The sequence below is a fragment of the Ranitomeya imitator genome, chromosome 1 (genome assembly GCF_032444005.1).
Source record: "Ranitomeya imitator isolate aRanImi1 chromosome 1, aRanImi1.pri, whole genome shotgun sequence".
NCBI classification, from domain to species: domain Eukaryota; kingdom Metazoa; phylum Chordata; class Amphibia; order Anura; family Dendrobatidae; genus Ranitomeya; species Ranitomeya imitator.
This window is the reverse complement of record NC_091282.1, coordinates 800,511,197-800,528,858: the sequence shown is the minus strand read 5'-3', so window position 1 is coordinate 800,528,858 and position 17,662 is coordinate 800,511,197. Positions and strand designations below refer to the sequence as shown.

The 17,662-nt window shown below is 46.1% G+C and overlaps 1 protein-coding gene across 6 annotated transcripts in view; it reads left to right on the top strand.

Annotated features, from left to right (window-relative positions):
* The window catches only part of FERMT2 (FERM domain containing kindlin 2), a 92,502-nt gene that overhangs the window by 38,530 nt on the left and 36,310 nt on the right, over positions 1-17,662 (top strand). For all 6 annotated transcript variants that reach the window (XM_069738557.1, XM_069738539.1, XM_069738529.1 and 3 more), the window contains exons 4-7: positions 11,571-11,705; positions 12,501-12,726; positions 12,810-12,912; positions 14,902-15,009. In XM_069738557.1, coding sequence (XP_069594658.1) covers positions 11,571-11,705; positions 12,501-12,726; positions 12,810-12,912; positions 14,902-15,009 — 572 coding nt within the window. The remainder of the gene's footprint in view (positions 1-11,570; positions 11,706-12,500; positions 12,727-12,809; positions 12,913-14,901; positions 15,010-17,662) is intronic.

The following is a 17,662-nucleotide window of genomic DNA, read 5'->3' as shown; positions in this document are numbered from 1 at the left end:
CGAGTATAAGCCGCCCCCCCCCCCCCCCTAATTTTGCCACAAAAAACTGGGAAAACTTAATGATTCGAGTATAAACCTAATGTGGAAAATGCAGCAGATACTGGTAAATTTCAAAAATAAAAATAGATACCAATAAAAGTAAAATTAATTGAGACATCAGTAGGTTGTGTTTTTGAATATCCATATTGAATCAGGAGCCCCATATAATGCTCCATACAGTTCTTTATGGCCCCATAAGATGCTCCATATACAAATATGCCCCATATTATGGCCCCATAGATGCCCCATATAATGCTCCATACAGTTCATTATGGCCCCATATAATGCTCCATGCAGTTCATTATGGCCCCATATAATGCTCCATGCAGTTCATTATGGCCCCATATAATGCTCCATGCAGTTCTTTATGACCCCATATAATGCTCCATGCAGTTCATTATGGCCCCATAGATGCCCCATATAATGCTCCATACAGTTCATTATTGCCCCATAGATGCTCCATATAAAGCTGTGCCACATATAATGCTGCTGCTGCAATAAAAAAGACATACTCACCTCTCATCGCTGCTCCTCAGCGTCCTGTCTCTCGGCACTGACTGTTCAGGCAGAAGGCGGCGCGCACATTAATACGTCATCGCGCCCCCTGACCTGAACAGTCACAGCAAGAGGACTGGAAGACTGAGCAGCGCCTGGCGGGTGGAACGCGGACAGGTAAATATGAAATACTCACCTGCTCTGGCGCGGTCCCTGGCTCCTTCTCCTGGACAGATGGTCTTTGGGCACTGCAGCTTCTTCCTCTGTCAGCGGTCACTGGTACCGCTCCCCTCTGTCAATCCCTTCACTGGCTCCCCATTGCCCAGAGACTCCACTACAAAACCCTTACCATGACGTACAAAGCCATCCACAACCTGTGTCCTCCATACATCTGTGACCTCGTCTCCCGGTACTTACCTACCCGCAACCTCCGATCCTCACAAGATCTCCTTCTCTACTCCCCTCTTATCTCCTCTTCTCACAATCGTATACAAGATTTCTCTCGCGTATCACCCCTACTCCGGAACCCTCTACCACAACACATCAGACTCTCGCCTACCATTGAAACCTTCAAAAAGAACCTGAAGACTCACCTCTTCAGACAAGCCTACAACCTGCAGTAACCACCGATCGACCAAACCGCTGCATGACCAGCTCTACCCTCACCTACTGTATTCTCACCCATCCCTTGTAGATTGTGAGCCTTCGCGGGCAGGGTCCTCATTCCTCCTGTACCAGTTATGACTTGTATTGTTTAAGATTATTGTACTTGTTTTTATTATGCATACCCCTCCTCACATGTAAAGCGCCATGGAATAAATGGCGCTATAACAATAAATAATAATAATAATACCGCTCATTACAGGAATGAATGAGGCTCCACCCCTATGGGAGTGGAGTCCATATTCATTACTTTAATGAGCGGTACCACGTGACCACTGAACAGAGGAAGAGCTGCGGCACCCGAAGACCATGGGACAGCGCCAGGAGCAAGTGAGTATGCGACAGTCCTCTCTCTCCCCCTCACCCGCCGACCCTGCCGCCAACCATGACTCGAGTATAAGCCGAGATGGGCACACTTGGCCCAAAAATTTGGGCTGAAAATCTCGGCTTATACTCGAGTATATAACGGTAGGAGCATCATTCTGTCCGAAGCCTTTTATAGACTACGCAAGTGCGACGCTCCTAGTGTTAGACTATAGACAGTGTCTGTATTCAAGAAAAATGGCGCCGGAAAACACAGACTGCGCTGGCGCCGAAATCTGTGTCACAATCCTGCCCATATTACTTAGTTTCCACCCCCACAGTGTCCCCACGCCCCCTGATTCCGGCCCTTAAATGTCCCCCTGCTCCCGGAATCAGGGGTCGTGTGGACACGATTCCGCCTTCTTGATGTTGCAGCAGATCATGCCACAGCAATTACTTGCGCCCCCTGATTCCGGCGCATGAATGTCCCCCTGCTCCCGGAATCGGCGCCTGCGCAGTCCGCGCTTTCTGGTGCCATTTTCTTGAATACATACATACTTCAGTGTGTCTTCCAGAAAATGGCGCTGGAAAGTGCGGTCTGCGCATGCACCGATTCCAGGAGCAGAGGGACATTTATGAGCCGGAATCAGGGGGCGTGGGGACACTGTGGACACGATCCCTCCCTCATGATGTTGTGGCAGTTCATGCCACAGCAATTACTTACTTGGGCCCCCTGATTCCAGGGCTTGAATGTCCCCCTGCTCCCGGTATCGGTGCCTACGCAGTCCGCCCTTTCTGGCACCGTTTTCTTGGATACTGAATTGTGTCTTCAAGAAAATGGCGCCAGAAAGCGTGGACTGCGCATGCGCCGATCCAGGGAGCAGGGGGACATTTATAGGCTGGAATCAGGGGCCGTGGGGACATGGTGGACACTATCCCTCATGACGTTACTTACATTGTACATCTGAAGAGACACTGCAGCGCGGACTGCGCAGGCGCCAATTACTGCGTCACAATCCCGCCTTCTCATGTCATGGCATTTCCGCCCACATTAATGATTTCGTTACAGATATCAGGAGCATGTGTAAGAATATCTACACTATACAATATGTCAGCAAAGCTACCAAGTAACTTTCTAAAGAACATATAACTCACGTCTGTGGAGCAAGGCAGCCACTTTCGACTCAATACCGCCATAGTGTTGCCATCACTGATTTAAAACGGGGGCGCAGGATGGGAGCAGCACATGACAGGATGGGGACCATATGCCAATATAAATGCTTGCCACCCGGGCGTAGAACGGGTCCAATAGTGTGTGTATATATATGTATATATGTATATATATATATATATATATTATTAATAATAATAATAATAATAATAATAATAATAATAATAATAATAATAATAATAATATTATTATTTATTATATATATATTATTATTTATATATATATATATATATATATATATATATATATATATATATATATATATATATATATATATATATATATATATATATATATATATATATATATATATATATATATATAAAGGAACAGCATCAAAACACTACCTTGAAATGACGTGCAAAGCTTCCCAAACCACTATTGCAGGTGGTTCAAGTATAAAGGAAAAAAAAGGAAAACGGCTCAACAAAAAGTAAAAAATGTGGACTTTAATGCCTGAACGGCGTGGCAACATTTCGGATATGTTATCCTTTCTCAAGATATATATATATATTTAGCCATTCAGTGCAGTGTCCTGATATTTACTGTCATAGAATAGTGCCACCTGGTGTTTAAAGTATATCACAATGTGCACATCCACCTATGGCATACAGTGCTGGTGGACGCACATGCTCAGTCAGGCCTCTGCATAGTGATTCTCTGAACAGCCAGTAGAAATAACAGAGGTGTGTGTTTGGAAAGGTGAAGGTCAGGGTTGTCTGTTTTAAGCATAAACTTATAATGGATGAAAATCTTTGTCTAGATTGGATTTTCTCCACAAATGTTGGGCACACCTGGAACACTGCTTGAGAAAACGTGTTTGCAGGATTGTCAGTCTGTACTGAGCTATTTTATGTGTACGCTGTGCAGCTCCATCCAGGGAACAATGCAGTGTTTCATTATAATGTTTCAGTGCAAAGTCAGGACATAAGAGAGAGGAAATTGGGGCCAACTATGACTGCACATTCTTCGTTAGTTTCTGGGCATTAATGGCACTTATATTACTGTAAGTGAGGGTATCCTGAGTGGGGTTACAGTTCTTGACAAAGAAAGAAGGATATGGTCAGAGTGGGAAAGGGGAGTTAGTAAAGTCATGCATTGAGCAGAGCTGGGAGAAGACCGGGTCCAGCGTATTCCTGTCTTCATGCGTAGGAGCGTTTGTAAGCTGTGAAAGGCAGAGGGAGGAAGTTGGAAATAAGTGAGGGGGATCACCAATGGGGATGTTAGTCCCCCATGATGAGGGTGGGGATGTCACAGGAGAGGAACTGTGGGAGCCAAGTGGCAAAGTGACCCAGGAATTTACTGAAGAGGCCCAGAGGATGATACACAACCGCCATTCACAAGAAGGGCTGGTAGTCTGATAGCATGTACCTCCAAAAGAATAATAATAATTTTTATTTATATAGCGCCAACATATTCCGCAGCGCTTTACAAATTATAGAGGGGACTTGCACAGACAATAGACATTACAGCATAACCGAAATCACAGTTCAAAACAGATACCAGGAGGAATGAGGGCCCTGCTCGCAAGCTTACAATCTGAGGAAAAGGGGAGACACGAGAGGTGGATGGTAACAATTGTTATAGTTATTCGGACCAGCCATAGTGTAAGGCTCGGGTGTTCATGAAAACCTGAAAAGTACTTTTTGATAAGAGGAGCAGACCAATACCTCCACCTGGTCTCTGAAACATATAGGCCACCATATGAGAGGGCAGCAGCAGCCATGGTGTCGGACTGCTGGATCCAGGTTTCAGTAACAGTCCGAAGGCTAAGCGAATTTGAAAGGTAGAAGTAATGAATTTAGGAGAGTTTGTTACAGGCGGACCGTGCGTTCCAGAGGGTGCAGTTAAGAGACAGAAGGCATGCAAGGAATATTAATAAGAGATTTGCAGGGTTTCTGAGTCTAGCGGGGGGGGGGGGGGGGTTACACTTTCTGGTACAAGTGGAGCCAGGGGCAGGTGCGCTCCTGCGACTAGGAGGAGAATAGAGAGCGTGAGCAGATGGTTGAGTGATTTGTGAGAGCGTCTCTCGTCTTGTATGGTAGGAGTGAATGGATCAATGCAGTTTAAGATTGTGAAAAGAGCTTGTGAGCTGTACATAGGAGGAGAGAGGGGCTGATATGGGTAGAGTACACAGAGTATGTAAAAGAGCGGTAGATGTGAGTGATTTTAGCAGCTACAAAGTAAATGATACAGATACATAAGGTGAATATATTTTGCAAACCAAATTACCTTGAAACAAGTTTCTTTGAAAATCTTGCAGGCCTCCTGCCAATGTTTTACTGCCCTGACACTTTGAAAAATATGGCATTGGGATAAAACCTGCATAAATGCTTCCCCTTTAGCTTTGTATCTATCTATCTATCTATATATCTATCTATCTATCTATCTAATATTTATGCTCTTAGATCCATTTACTGACCATAACCCAGCAGTTTCTACACGGCCTGGGAGGTCCTACTATATTGAGAATTTTTGATCCTTTGTGTTTTCTTATTGTAAGGGCTCATGCACACGAGTGCTTTGGTTTTGATACAAAGCACTCATGCCCATGTTATTCTATGGGGATGTGCACGTCAGGCTTCTTTTTTTTTTTTTTCCTCTCGAAAATCTTATCCCATGCAGATTAACATAATTTGACCAATTTTCTCAGATGGAGAGAAGACAGCCCTGTGACCCTTGAATTGCCAAGTTGCTTCTATAGTAAATGTGAACGTCCCAGTGGCTCATCCTCTGCAGTTATTGTTTCCAAATCTATCTAGACTTTATTTTATTTGTGTCAATGATAAAAGTTTATGAAATTGAAATGAGTGATGAAGTATATAGTGACCCGACCTTCACTTGTGGGACATTAAAAAAAAAAATGCTGATGTAAATCGTTGTTTTAAAAGATGGAGAGGTTGTAATTTCATTAACAAAAAAATGCTATTTCACCCCCCCCCTCAATGCTCAGCGACTAGTTCATGCCTTGTATTGATTGCTCTCTGATGAAAGGAGCGTTTTTAGAGAGTTTCTATGTAGCTAATTGTGTGGAATGTCTGTGCGGATGATGGGCATCATAGTGGTCACTTTGTGTGATGTCACGAGCCCCCTCTTAGTGAGAACTGTAAGAATGTAAAGCCCTTACAGACTGTGATTGTTATAGGGACAGGGAAAGGTCAGTCGATAGAGAGGAGATTGTTCCCTACAGGCACCAAGCGACACTTTCATCGGCCGCACATTCCACTTCTCTGGGAGTCAATGCAATAATCTCAAGTGTGTTTATATTCGGGGAGGTGGAGGGGGCAGATACTTATTCTCTTTACACGTATGATGAAAAATGCAAAACAGGAGCAAATTTTGAGTTTCTTGATTGACACAGAGGCACAGTAATATTTAATAATCTGCTTATCTGCATTTGCAATCTATTTTTCCTCCCTTACATAGGCTAAAATTAATTCACCTCTTATACTTATAAAAGTTTTTTTGTTTTTTTTTTTGTTTAGCTGCAATGTAATAAATCTACCAAAAATGTAAAGGGAATTTCCAGAAGCACTTCAGGACTTATCACTGGGGGGTCCTAAGATTCTTCAATTCTGAGAATGGTGGAGGTGGCCTTTGCTTGGAAATCAATGGTTTTTGCATTGGTTTCCTCCCATACTCCAAAAGATATGTCTCGAAGGGATATAACATTTCTGCAATGGAACAAACACATTTTGCTACAGTTTCCCCCTTACAATGGTGATATCTGCAGCAAAAATGTACATACTGTCAATCCACAGTGCGAGGCAATGGCTGGTATGTGAGAGATGTCATAAGACCTCACCGATAACACTGCTGCTATAATACCCAATGGACTTTTCACGCTTGGATCCACAGCTGAATATCCACTACGTGTTTTTAATTTTAGGAAAATGCCTGGGTTACTGGGACACCTTTAGAGAAGGTGGAAAAGAACATCACGTAGTGATAGAAATTAGTCTTAAGTTCACAATGTTCCTTCTCCGTTACTACCATCCTTCAGTTCTTCATGGCATGTAAAGGGTTAGGGAACTTTGGGTACATATTCCTAAACCTCAACCAGATGGGTATTTTGGGTCATTTTTGTTATTGAGGAGGATGTTCCCTGACATACTGAGCTCTTGTTACAACGTGTCTTCTTGTGTTGAGGCTTCTCCAGTTAAGGTACCGTCACACATAGCGACGCTGCAGCGATACCGACAACGATCCGGATCGCTGCAGCGTCGCTGTTTGGTCGCTGGAGAGCTGTCACACAGACGGCTCTCCAGCGACCAACGATCCCGAGGTCCCCGGTAACCAGGGTAAACATCGGGTAACTTAAGGTACCTTCACACATAACGATATTGTTAACGATATCGTTGCTATTTGTGACGTAGCAACGATATCGTTAATGAAATCGTTATGTGTGACAGCGACCAACGATCAGGCCCCTGCTGGGAGATCGTTGGTCGCTGAAGAAAGTCCAGAACTTTATTTCGTCGCTGGACTCCCTGGAGACATCGCTGGATCGGCGTGTGTGACACCGATCCAGCGATGTCTTCACTGGTAACCAGGGTAAACATCGGGTAACTAAGCGCAGGGCCGCGCTTAGTAACCCGATGTTTACCCTGGTTACCATGCTAAAAGTAAAAAAAAACAAACACTAGATACTTACCTACCGCTGTCTGTCCTCCAGCGCTGTGCTCTGCTCTCCTCCTGTACTGGCTGTGAGCCGGAAAGCAGAGCGGTGACGTCACCGCTCTGCTTTCCGGCTCCCAGCCAGTACAGGAGGAGAGCAGAGAAGCAGAGCGCAGCGCTGGAGGACAGACAGCGGTAGGTAAGTATCTAGTGTTTGTTTTTTTTTACTTTTAGGATGGTAACCAGGGTAAACATCGGGTTACTAAGCGCGGCCCTGCGCTTAGTTACCCGATGTTTACCCTGGTTACCGGCATCGTTGGTCGCTGGAGAGCGGTCTGTGTGACAGCTCTCCAGCGACCAAACAGCGACGCTGCAGCGATCCGGATCGTTGTCGGTATCGCTGCAGCGTCGCTTAATGTGAAGGGGCCTTAAGCGCAGGGCCGCGCTTAGTAACCCGATGTTTACCCTGGTTACCATCCTAAAAAGTAAAAAAACAAACGCTACATACTTACCTTCCGCTGTCTGTCCTCGGCGCTCTGCTTCTCTGGTCTGGCTGTGAGCGCCGGGCAGCCAGAAAGCAGAGCGGTGACGTCACCGCTCTGCTTTCCGGCTGACCGACGCTCACAGCCAGAGCAGGAGGAGTGCAGAGCACAGCGCTGGAGGACAGAGAGCGGTAGGTAAGTATGTAGTGTTTGTTTTTTTACTTTTAGGATGGTAACCAGGGTAAACATCGGGTTACTAAGCGCGGCCCTGCGCTTAGTTACCTGATGTTTACCCTGGTTACCAGCAAAGACATCGCTGAATCGGTGTCACACACGCCGATTCAGCGATGTCTACGGGGAGTCCAGCGACGAAATAAAGTTCTGGACTTTCTTCCCCGACCAGCGATCTCCCAGCAGGGGCCTGATCGCTGCTGCCTGTCACACTGGACGATATCGCTAGCGAGGACGCTGCAACGTCACGGATCGCTAGCGATATCGTCTAGTGTGACAGTACCTTTACTCCATGTTGCTACTTTCTTGCTGTTACATCTGTTTATATTGCAGATGGATCCCAGTGGGATTTCTTCCTTGTAAATCTAATTAGCAGGCAGAACACAGTACACCCCGGCCAAGGTGATCTTGCTTTCATTGATCCATCTAGCGGAAGCTTTGGCTTGTGAGAAGGTGACTCCTGATACAGTTGGCTAGGAGAACAATAAAAATCCCTGATCTACCACCATCCACAAAACAAAGTGCATCACTTAATCTGTTTCTTGGAAAGCTGGATTTCCAATATGACTATAATTAAATGGTTGTTGTTTAATGTAGACCCCAATATGGACCTTAACAGCAGGACGTTAAGTGGTCTTAATAGAGTGGGGCTTCACTTTAAAAAGTGTGAGAATTTGCTTTTGCAGGATGTTTATACTCTGCAGTAATTGCATGCCACGATGGCTAATGGGGGGGACATTACTGTTATGGCAGGCAAAACATTGGGGTCCAGAGTTACTGCCCCCCTGGCCACACACTGCACAGAGCTTATGTATCTGTCTGGGTGGGAGGAGGGTGCAGTCTTTGAACCTCAGTCACACAACAGATTTAGCAGCTTCTCCCCCTCCTACAGCTGCCAGGGACTTCAAAGCTCGTAACCGGATACATGGCCGGCTTGTATAAGTTCCTACTGCATGATAGGAAGTGCCCACACACAAGTGTTTCCTTATCACTGCCCCCAATGCCAAGCACAGGATCTCCAAGCTTTATATTGTGCTTATTTTATTCATCCTTGTGTCTATCATGCAGCGATAGAGACTTTTGCAAATCTGGTTGGAGACTTCTTCTGTGCTGTACCGGTTTTGTAGAATCACTGCTTTTGGACTTGGACTTTTCGCTTTCGATAGTCCCAGTTATAAATGTGTGGGTCTGTCAGGTTTCCATGATCTGTATACAACCTGACCTGGTCATGGTATCTCCCCTCCACCCTGTCCTCATCCAGCACCATATCTCCATTGCGTCAAGTTCCCTGTACATGGTAAATTGGATGGTCCTGCAGATGATATGACAATCATCTAATGTGTATGGGGGGTGGGCCAGGACACCCATCTGTTGGTGGAAAGAAGGATCGGACATGTTTTGTTTCCACAGCTGATAAGCCATACAAGACCCCGCTCACTCTTTGAAAACACAGCCAAGCCCCGCTTACATCTATATGGGGGATCAGGAGAGATAGCCAATGTCTGCCCAACTACCTACTACCTTATCTATAGCCAACAGTCAAAGCTGTGTATACTTTTGTCAAAACGTATCTTTTGCTTCCATGCACCTATAAATAATTCAGTAACTTACATATAATTGGATTAAATAGCCGCTGCCATGTTGTGTTTAGAGCAGTTATGACAAACTGTTTCCCTGATAACAGACTATGAGCAATCTGTGTAGTCTGATCCTGCAGTTCTGCATTACACCATGCCATCTATCCAATATGTTCTGTTAGCCGATATTTGGTAGGTTTACCCTTCCCTATATATTAGGGACAGCTCAGGGGGTAACATTGTGTCAACATGGAAAAGCACCAGCATATTCCACAGCCCAGCACAAATATTGTTGTCCTCAGTCCCTACAATTAATGGGGCTCTTAATGCTTTTTTCCATTGACACACACACACTACGGTGAATTTCTTAGGATGCCCACTGACCTTTTCAGTGAATTTTTGGAATGTGGGAGGAAATTTAAGTACTGGGAGAAACCCATGCGAACAGCGGGAGAACAAATACACTTTTTATATTTTGCCTGTTACCGGTAGTTGTTTTTGAACCCAGTGATGCATCGTCCCTCGTTTCTTCATCGCGCCGTCCCTCGTTTCTTAATCGCGCCCGTCCCTCGTTTCTTCATCGCGCCTCTCCCTCGTTTCTTCATCGCGCCTCTCCCTCGTTTCTTCATCGCGCCAAGGACGGCTCAAAGTGACTTGTGCTACGGCTTTGGCCCAATTAGCACATGAAGCAGAACGAAGAGATGCCATTGACATCCACGAGCTCTGATTGGAATGTGTCACATTGTTTCATGATCATACAACCCAGGGCACAGACTAAAGGTACTGTCACACTCGACGACGCTGCAGCGATATAGACAACGAGCCGATTGTTGCAGCGTCGCTGTTTAGGTCGCTGTAGAGATGTCAAACACAGCAACTCCAGAACGATGCAGGAGCGATCCAGTGACGTAACGGCGACTCGCTTATCGTTCTTGCTCCATGTAAAACGTTGCTGGCGTCGTTGCTTTTGATGTCAAACATGACGATACACGCCGATCTAGCGACGAAATAAAGTTCTGGACTTCTAGCTCCGACCAGCGATATCACAGTGGGATCCAGATCGCTGCTGCGTGTCAAACACAACGAGATCGCTATCCAGGACGCTGCAACGTCACGGATCGTTGTCGTTCTCGTTGCTGAGTGTGACGGTACCTTAAGCCCGGAGCTCCAGCAATGGTCTGGTCCGTGCCCCCCAGTCCTCCGCTACTGTCTCACTCTTTTGCTTTTTAAACTTTGTTCTTTCATCTGTCAAATATTGCATAATTGCAGGCAAAACTGTCTTTCCCCTTAAAAGGCTGTTTGTCTGCCTGTCTTTTCAAGGCTAGGCAAAAAAAAAAAAAGATAAATTCCTTTTTGCTGCCAGTTTAAATATATAACTTTTTAAGTCTGTCTTCATGGCCAATGACCCAGCTCTTAAAATGTGATTTCTCAATCAGCGATGAGTTACAAAATACACGTGTGGTTCAGCAGCCAAAGCCAAAGAATCCTAAAGGGCTTCTACCCCCAACAATTCCCCTTCCTCTTCTGTTAGAATTTATGGCAGTAAATATAGGTATTCTCCGAAAAATAACGATTCTGGAGCATCTTTTGTCAAAAACCTTTCCAGAAGATTTAACAAGAGGGAGGGATAACAGAAGTGATTAATCTGGAGTAAAATGGTCATATTGGTCCTGTGGTTATCAAACTGTGCTGATAATGATAATCCAATTATCAATTAATTGATCCATTTCCAGGATGAATAACAGAGGAACATCACAAAGCAGAGTTACAAGAAAAGCTGCTCCTTGAATTATTATAGTAATATAGTAAAACAGAGCTGTCCAGAGCGGAGACAGCTTCTTTTTTGATTTGGCCATTTCAGTTGTATTTATTCTGGGAAAAGCTAGGTGACGGTGTTAGAATTTTTTAGTTAATAATTTTACTTTCTTGCAGATATCCGACACCCGGAGGAACTTTCACTTCTTCGGAAACCGCGAGATCCAACAAAGAAAAAAAAGAAAAAGATTGAAGATAATCAAACCGAAGAGAACATTCTGGAACTAGATGGCCCTTTAACACCGGGGACTGGTCAGTATGGGACAGGAAGCGACAATCTAATGGCAGCCAGGTCCTATACCTAGGTTATATCTTTGTGCCTCGGTTCTCCGTCCTATCCTTTCTCTATGGTTCTGTGGATGTCATATGCCTAGGTTACATTCTCATGCCTTGGTTATAGTCACTGGTGGACCCAGACAGGAGAGGCCCCTGTGCAGGAACAATATATGGAACCTTTGCAGCCCAATAGCTCATCATTGTGCAGGTTCTCCCTGCTTTGGAGGTAGACTTGGCCCCGCCACCTCCTGGGCTCCTGGTCGGTTGCATCAATGAGATGTCCTCCCCTGGTTATAGCCTTAAGAGAATGATGCCTTGAGATCAAAAGCATTAGGCATATTAAAATTTAACATGCCCAATCCTTCCCTCCCCAAGATAACCTAGAGATTTTATAGATACCCATCTGTTCTGCTGACTGAGCACTTTCCTCCTATTCTTCACTCTTTGGCTTTCTCATTTCTTTTTTTTTTTTTTTTTTCTTTTTATTTCTTTTTCCACTTCTTTCTATAGGAAATGATGTTCTTTACATCGGGCCGGTGAAAGGTGAGCGCATTCTCTCTGCCTCGGTGTCTCCGCTCCTGTCTTCTTCCCTTTTTGTTTTCCCACCTTTTTGTATTTCATTTTGCTGGCTCGTGTAGCATGCAGGACTTGACTTGTGTTGTGACCATTTTTTTTTTTCTTTATTTTGTTTACAATAATATTTACAGGAAGAAAATAAAATGTATAAATCACTTACTTTCTGCTTCCCTTTTTTTTTTAATTTTTTTATAGGAAGCATATACTCCAGCCCTGGCTTATATAGTAAAACCATGACCCCGACATATGACTCCCGTGACGGCAGCCCTCTTTCACCCACTTCAGCATGGTTCGGGGATAGTGCCTTATCAGAGGGCAACCCTGGCATCCTGGCTGTCAGCCAACCAATCACGTCTCCAGATATCCTGGCCAAATTGTACAAGCCCCAAACCCTTCTTGACAAAGCCAAAATTAATCAGGGGTAAGAGGCTGTTTGTTTATTTTTTTTAGAATTGTTATTTTACAGTTTAATAAATGTAATTTCCTCCTTCTCTTCCTCCTCAGCTGGCTAGACTCCTCGCGATCTCTCATGGAGCAAGATGTCAAAGAAAATGAGGCTTTACTTCTGCGATTCAAGTATCACAGCTTCTTTGATTTGAATCCTAAGGTAATTCCATGCCTGACCAGTAGACGGCAGTAGTCATGGGGCTAAATCTTCTCTGGTAATCAAAAATAAACTTAAAGGGGTTGTAAGAGGTGGAAAGAATATCTATTTTTCTAGAAACCGCACCATCTTTGTAGGCTGCGTGTGATATTCCCAATCACAACCAGTTCCTAGTGTGCCGAGTTGATCAGAAAAAGGGTCAATGATTTTCTGATCTTATAGAACCCCCTACAAGGCCCATGTGCTCATCCAGTGTACTCTAGTTTAGTCATGAAGAATTGGAAAGATAAAGGAAGTCCCAGCAGATGTAGTGCCCGGAGGCATTTCTTTAATTTTTACATCTGTTTGGAACGTATGAATGGCGGTGTCATGATCGCGGCCGCAGAGGGCTATGTGCATCTCGGGACATGCGTCCAGCTGAAATGTACTGTGGTGCAAAGGCCCGCCATGATGCTGCACCACAATACATGCTGCCAGCCAATCGGAGGCCGCCAGTTGACTTCAGGGTGCCAGGCATTGCATTGGCAGTGACGTCGTGTGTCGCCATAGCAGGCATGTCTGTGTCAGGTGCCGGCTATAGAAGAGGACACCGCTCATCGTGGGAGCGGACGAAGGGTAGTAGAATGTGTGTGTTGTGGGGGGGTTATATGCAGCATCAGAACGGGGGACATGTATATCAGGAAGGGCCCCAGGATGGGGGGGGGGGTCTTGCAGATGAGAATGGGGCGGGGGGACGGGTAAATCAGGAAGGGGCCCAGAATGGGGGGGTAGGGTCTTGCAGATGAGAATCGGGGGACATGTATATCAGGAAGGGGCCCAGGATGGGGGGCATCTTTCAGACGAGAATGGGGGGACGTGTTTATCAGGAAGGGGCCCAGAATGGGGGGGGGGTCTTGCAGACGAGAATCGGGGGACATGTATATCAGGAAGGAGCCCAGGATGGGGGGGGGGGGGGTCTTGCATACAAGGATTGAGAACATGTATACCAGCAAGGGGCCCAGGATGGGGTGTCTCGCATACGAGGATGGGGGGGACATGTATATTAGGAAGGGGCCCAGGATGGGGGGTCTTGCATACGAGGATGGGGGGGACATGTATATTAGGAAGGAGGAATATATACCTGGAAGGGCCCAGAATGGTGGACATCTCTACACAATGAAGGAGGCGAGGGGCAATGTGTGTCTTTATAGGATTTAGAACGACACAAAGGTCCATACAGCTGACCAACTTATATGGGAATGTCCAAATTTTCCATCGGGGCCCATCGGACTCTCGTTACGCCACTGTGGAAATAGACATCACAATGGAGAATTTGCTACTTAAATGCCACAAAAGTTTATCCTTTAAGGGCGATTTTATGACTAAAGGTAATCAGTGTGGTCAGGGAATGACTTTGGGTGACAAGGAATGTGCGATGTGTCCATTACAGGATATGTGCGACCACAAACTAGGAACCGCTGCTACAATGCACAATTTACCGTCTGTCAGCAAAAAAATCTTACTGATGCCCCCTGACACCACAGACTGGTGCAAAAGGGAACAGATATCAGTACATCCACAATCTGGTTTTAGCATTGGCCGTGACGGCAAATGACTGGGTCCCTCATAGTCTTGGTGAGACACTGGGAGGTCGTTTTTTTTTTATTTGATTTGGTCATTAGATTTCATGTCTAAACTTACTTTGTCTTGTGGTTGGATATTGTGTGTATTTTTTTTTTTTTCTCCTTTATCCTGATAAAACTGTAATAATGTAAATCGCTCTTGTATATACCCCACAATATTGCATCCACCCCTCCCCCTTTTTTTTCAGCCCTCACTATAAGGCATCTAGCTGCAGCAGGAGCCTCTCCCCAAAGCTCGAATTCCCTTTTTTATGTACAGTAGTTATCTGGTTTTGAAATGGCAGATTTTTCTTTTTTCCCCTAGGGGATAGGTTTTGCCTTTCATTTTTTTTTTTTTTTTTTTTGCTGATTTTCTCTTGGTGTGTTGCAGTATGACGCCATCCGCATCAACCAACTCTTTGAACAAGCAAAATGGTCGATCCTGCTGGAGGAGATTGAGTGCACGGAGGAGGAGATGATGATGTTCGCCGCTCTGCAGGTGGGTAGATAAGGGCACAGGCGAGCTTATGGTTTCCTTTTTTTTTTTCCTCTTTTAGTCCTTGTGTCGAGGACCTGCCGCCCCTCCGCATTCTGTGAAGGGGACAATAGGTTTTGGTTGTAGTATTATTTTGTCTGGTCTGCATCTGATCTGCTCCTGGCGGGGCGTACGCAGCACATCAGAGCGCTGCTCTGGGCCTAACGACCCTTCCTGGGACTCTGCTGAGCGCTGCTCTGGGCATAGCGATGCTTTCTGGGACTCTGAGCGCTGCTATGGGCATAGCGACGCTTCCTGGGACTGTGCCGAGCGCTGCTCTGGGCCTAACGACGCTTCCTGGGACTGTGCTGAGCGCTGCTCTGGGCCTAACAACGCTTCCTGGGACTGTGCTGAGCGCTGCTCTGGGCCTAATGACGCTTCCTGGGACTGTGCTGAGCGCTGCTCTGGGCCTAACGACGCTTCCTGGGACTGTGCTGAGCGCTGCTCTGGGCCTAACGACGCTTCCTGGGACTGTGCTGAGCGCTGCTCTGGGCCTAACGACGCTTCCTGGGACTGTGCTGAGCGCTGCTCTGGGCCTAACGACGCTTCCTGGGACTCTGCTGAGCGCTGCTCTGGGCATAGCGATGCTTTCTGGGACTCTGAGCGCTGCTCTGGGCATAGCGACGCTTCCTGGGACTGTGCTGAGCGCTGCTCTGGGCCTAAAGACGCTTCCTGGGACTGTGCTGAGCGCTGCTCTGGGCCTAAAGACGCTTCCTGGGACTGTGCTGAGCGCTGCTCTGGGCCTAACGACGCTTCTTGGGACTGTGCTGAGCGCTGCTCTGGGCCTAACGACGCTTCCTGGGACTCTGCTGAGCGCTGCTCTGGGCCTAACGACGCTTCCTGGGACTCTGCTGAGCGCTGCTCTGGGCCTAAAGACGCTTCCTGGGACTGTGCTGAGCGCTGCTCTGGGCCTAGCGACGCTTCCTGGGACTGTGCTGAGCGCTGCTCTGGGCATAGCGACGCTTCCTGGGACTGTGCTGAGCGCTGCTCTGGGCCTAACGACGCTTCCTGGGACTCTGCTGAGCGCTGCTCTGGGCATAGCGATGCTTTCTGGGCCTAACGACGCTTCCTGGGACTGTGCTGAGCGCTGCTCTGGGCCTAGCGACGCTTCCTGGGACTCTGCTGAGCGCTGCTCTGGGCATAGCGACGCTTCCTGGGACTCTGCTGAGCGCTGCTCTGGGCATAGCGACGCTTCCTGGGACTCTGCTGAGCGCTGCTCTGGGCATAGCGACGCTTCCTGGGACTCTGCTGAGCGCTGCTCTGGGCATAGCGACGCTTCCTGGGACTCTGCTGAGCGCTGCTCTGGGCATAGCGACGCTTCCTGGGACTCTGCTGAGCGCTGCTCTGGGCATAATGATGCTTCCTGCGACTTTGCTGAGCACTGCAGATCTTTCACACTGTTCTGTTGACAAACGATATTTTGTAGTTCGTGAACTTTATTTTTTTACATTTATATTTTTAAGGCAAACCTTTTTTCCGTTTGATACTAACCCAGTGTCTAACTTTTGCGCTGTTTCTTGAGTACAGATCCTCTTCTGTTTACTGTGCATACTTTACATTTTTAGCTGCCACCGCTAGAGGAGCGATCAGCGACCTGCTGCTCGCTGGCTATTGTGAAAGTAGAGCGGGCAAAGGGGCCCTGCTAAAAATAAAAAAATGGCCACAGGGCATTCTGGGAGTTGCAAGATCAGCAACCTGCAGTTGTGGAACTACATCGGGCAGTAGTTGGGACTATAGACAGATGAGTTCCCTAGTGACCACAGCATGGGGCTGAGACTTTACATGTCCGTGCCTAGTGGGTAGACTAAAGGCAATACTAGAAATGGGAACACTAAGCTGAGCAATGTTTAAGGCTTTCTCCTTGTTAAAAATGTATTGTCGCTACATAGAAAATTCCTTACATTTTCCCCATCTAAGCCAGAGCTAAGAGAGCTTAACAAAAGAAAAAGCTTTCATTCCACTACTGAATTGTGGAATCTGTTATTATTTGGCCTGTATATAAATAAGAAGCATGTAATACTACATTTCCCCACAAGTGGCCACTGCAGGTAAAATGCATGTCTGGCAGATCTTTTCCCCTGGTCAGAAATCCCTGGTGATCACCTGTGATCGAAGTTAGACTCAACTCAAGAATTACTGAGAACTAAGGTCACGATTTGTTAAGCATTAAGATTTTGCCAGAAATCTGGTTACTTAAAGTGTCTACTAAATACAGCGCAAGTGGAAATAAAACGTAACTTTTACTAGAACAAGATAAAAATACAAACAAAAAATTCACCCAAAAGTGATATAAAAACACATGGGGTGAGGTCTCAACAAAGAGACACAACAACACAACCCCTAAAAAGGATTCAAAAGACTCCGCCTGCAGAGGCACTTGCGGGTGCAAAGCAGACCAACATATGTTTCACGCACTAGCTAACCAGAAACAAATGCATATGAATCATAAGGCAATATTACATATAGTTGGTTGCATGTAAATAAACAAATATTGCAAAATGCCAAAAAACATGGCACCTATACCACGGTGTCACTAATAAGAGTCAGACTAAAAAATGGAACATTCTCACCAACTCCAGGATAAATAGGCAGGAGAACCGGAAAACCTCTTGTTCAA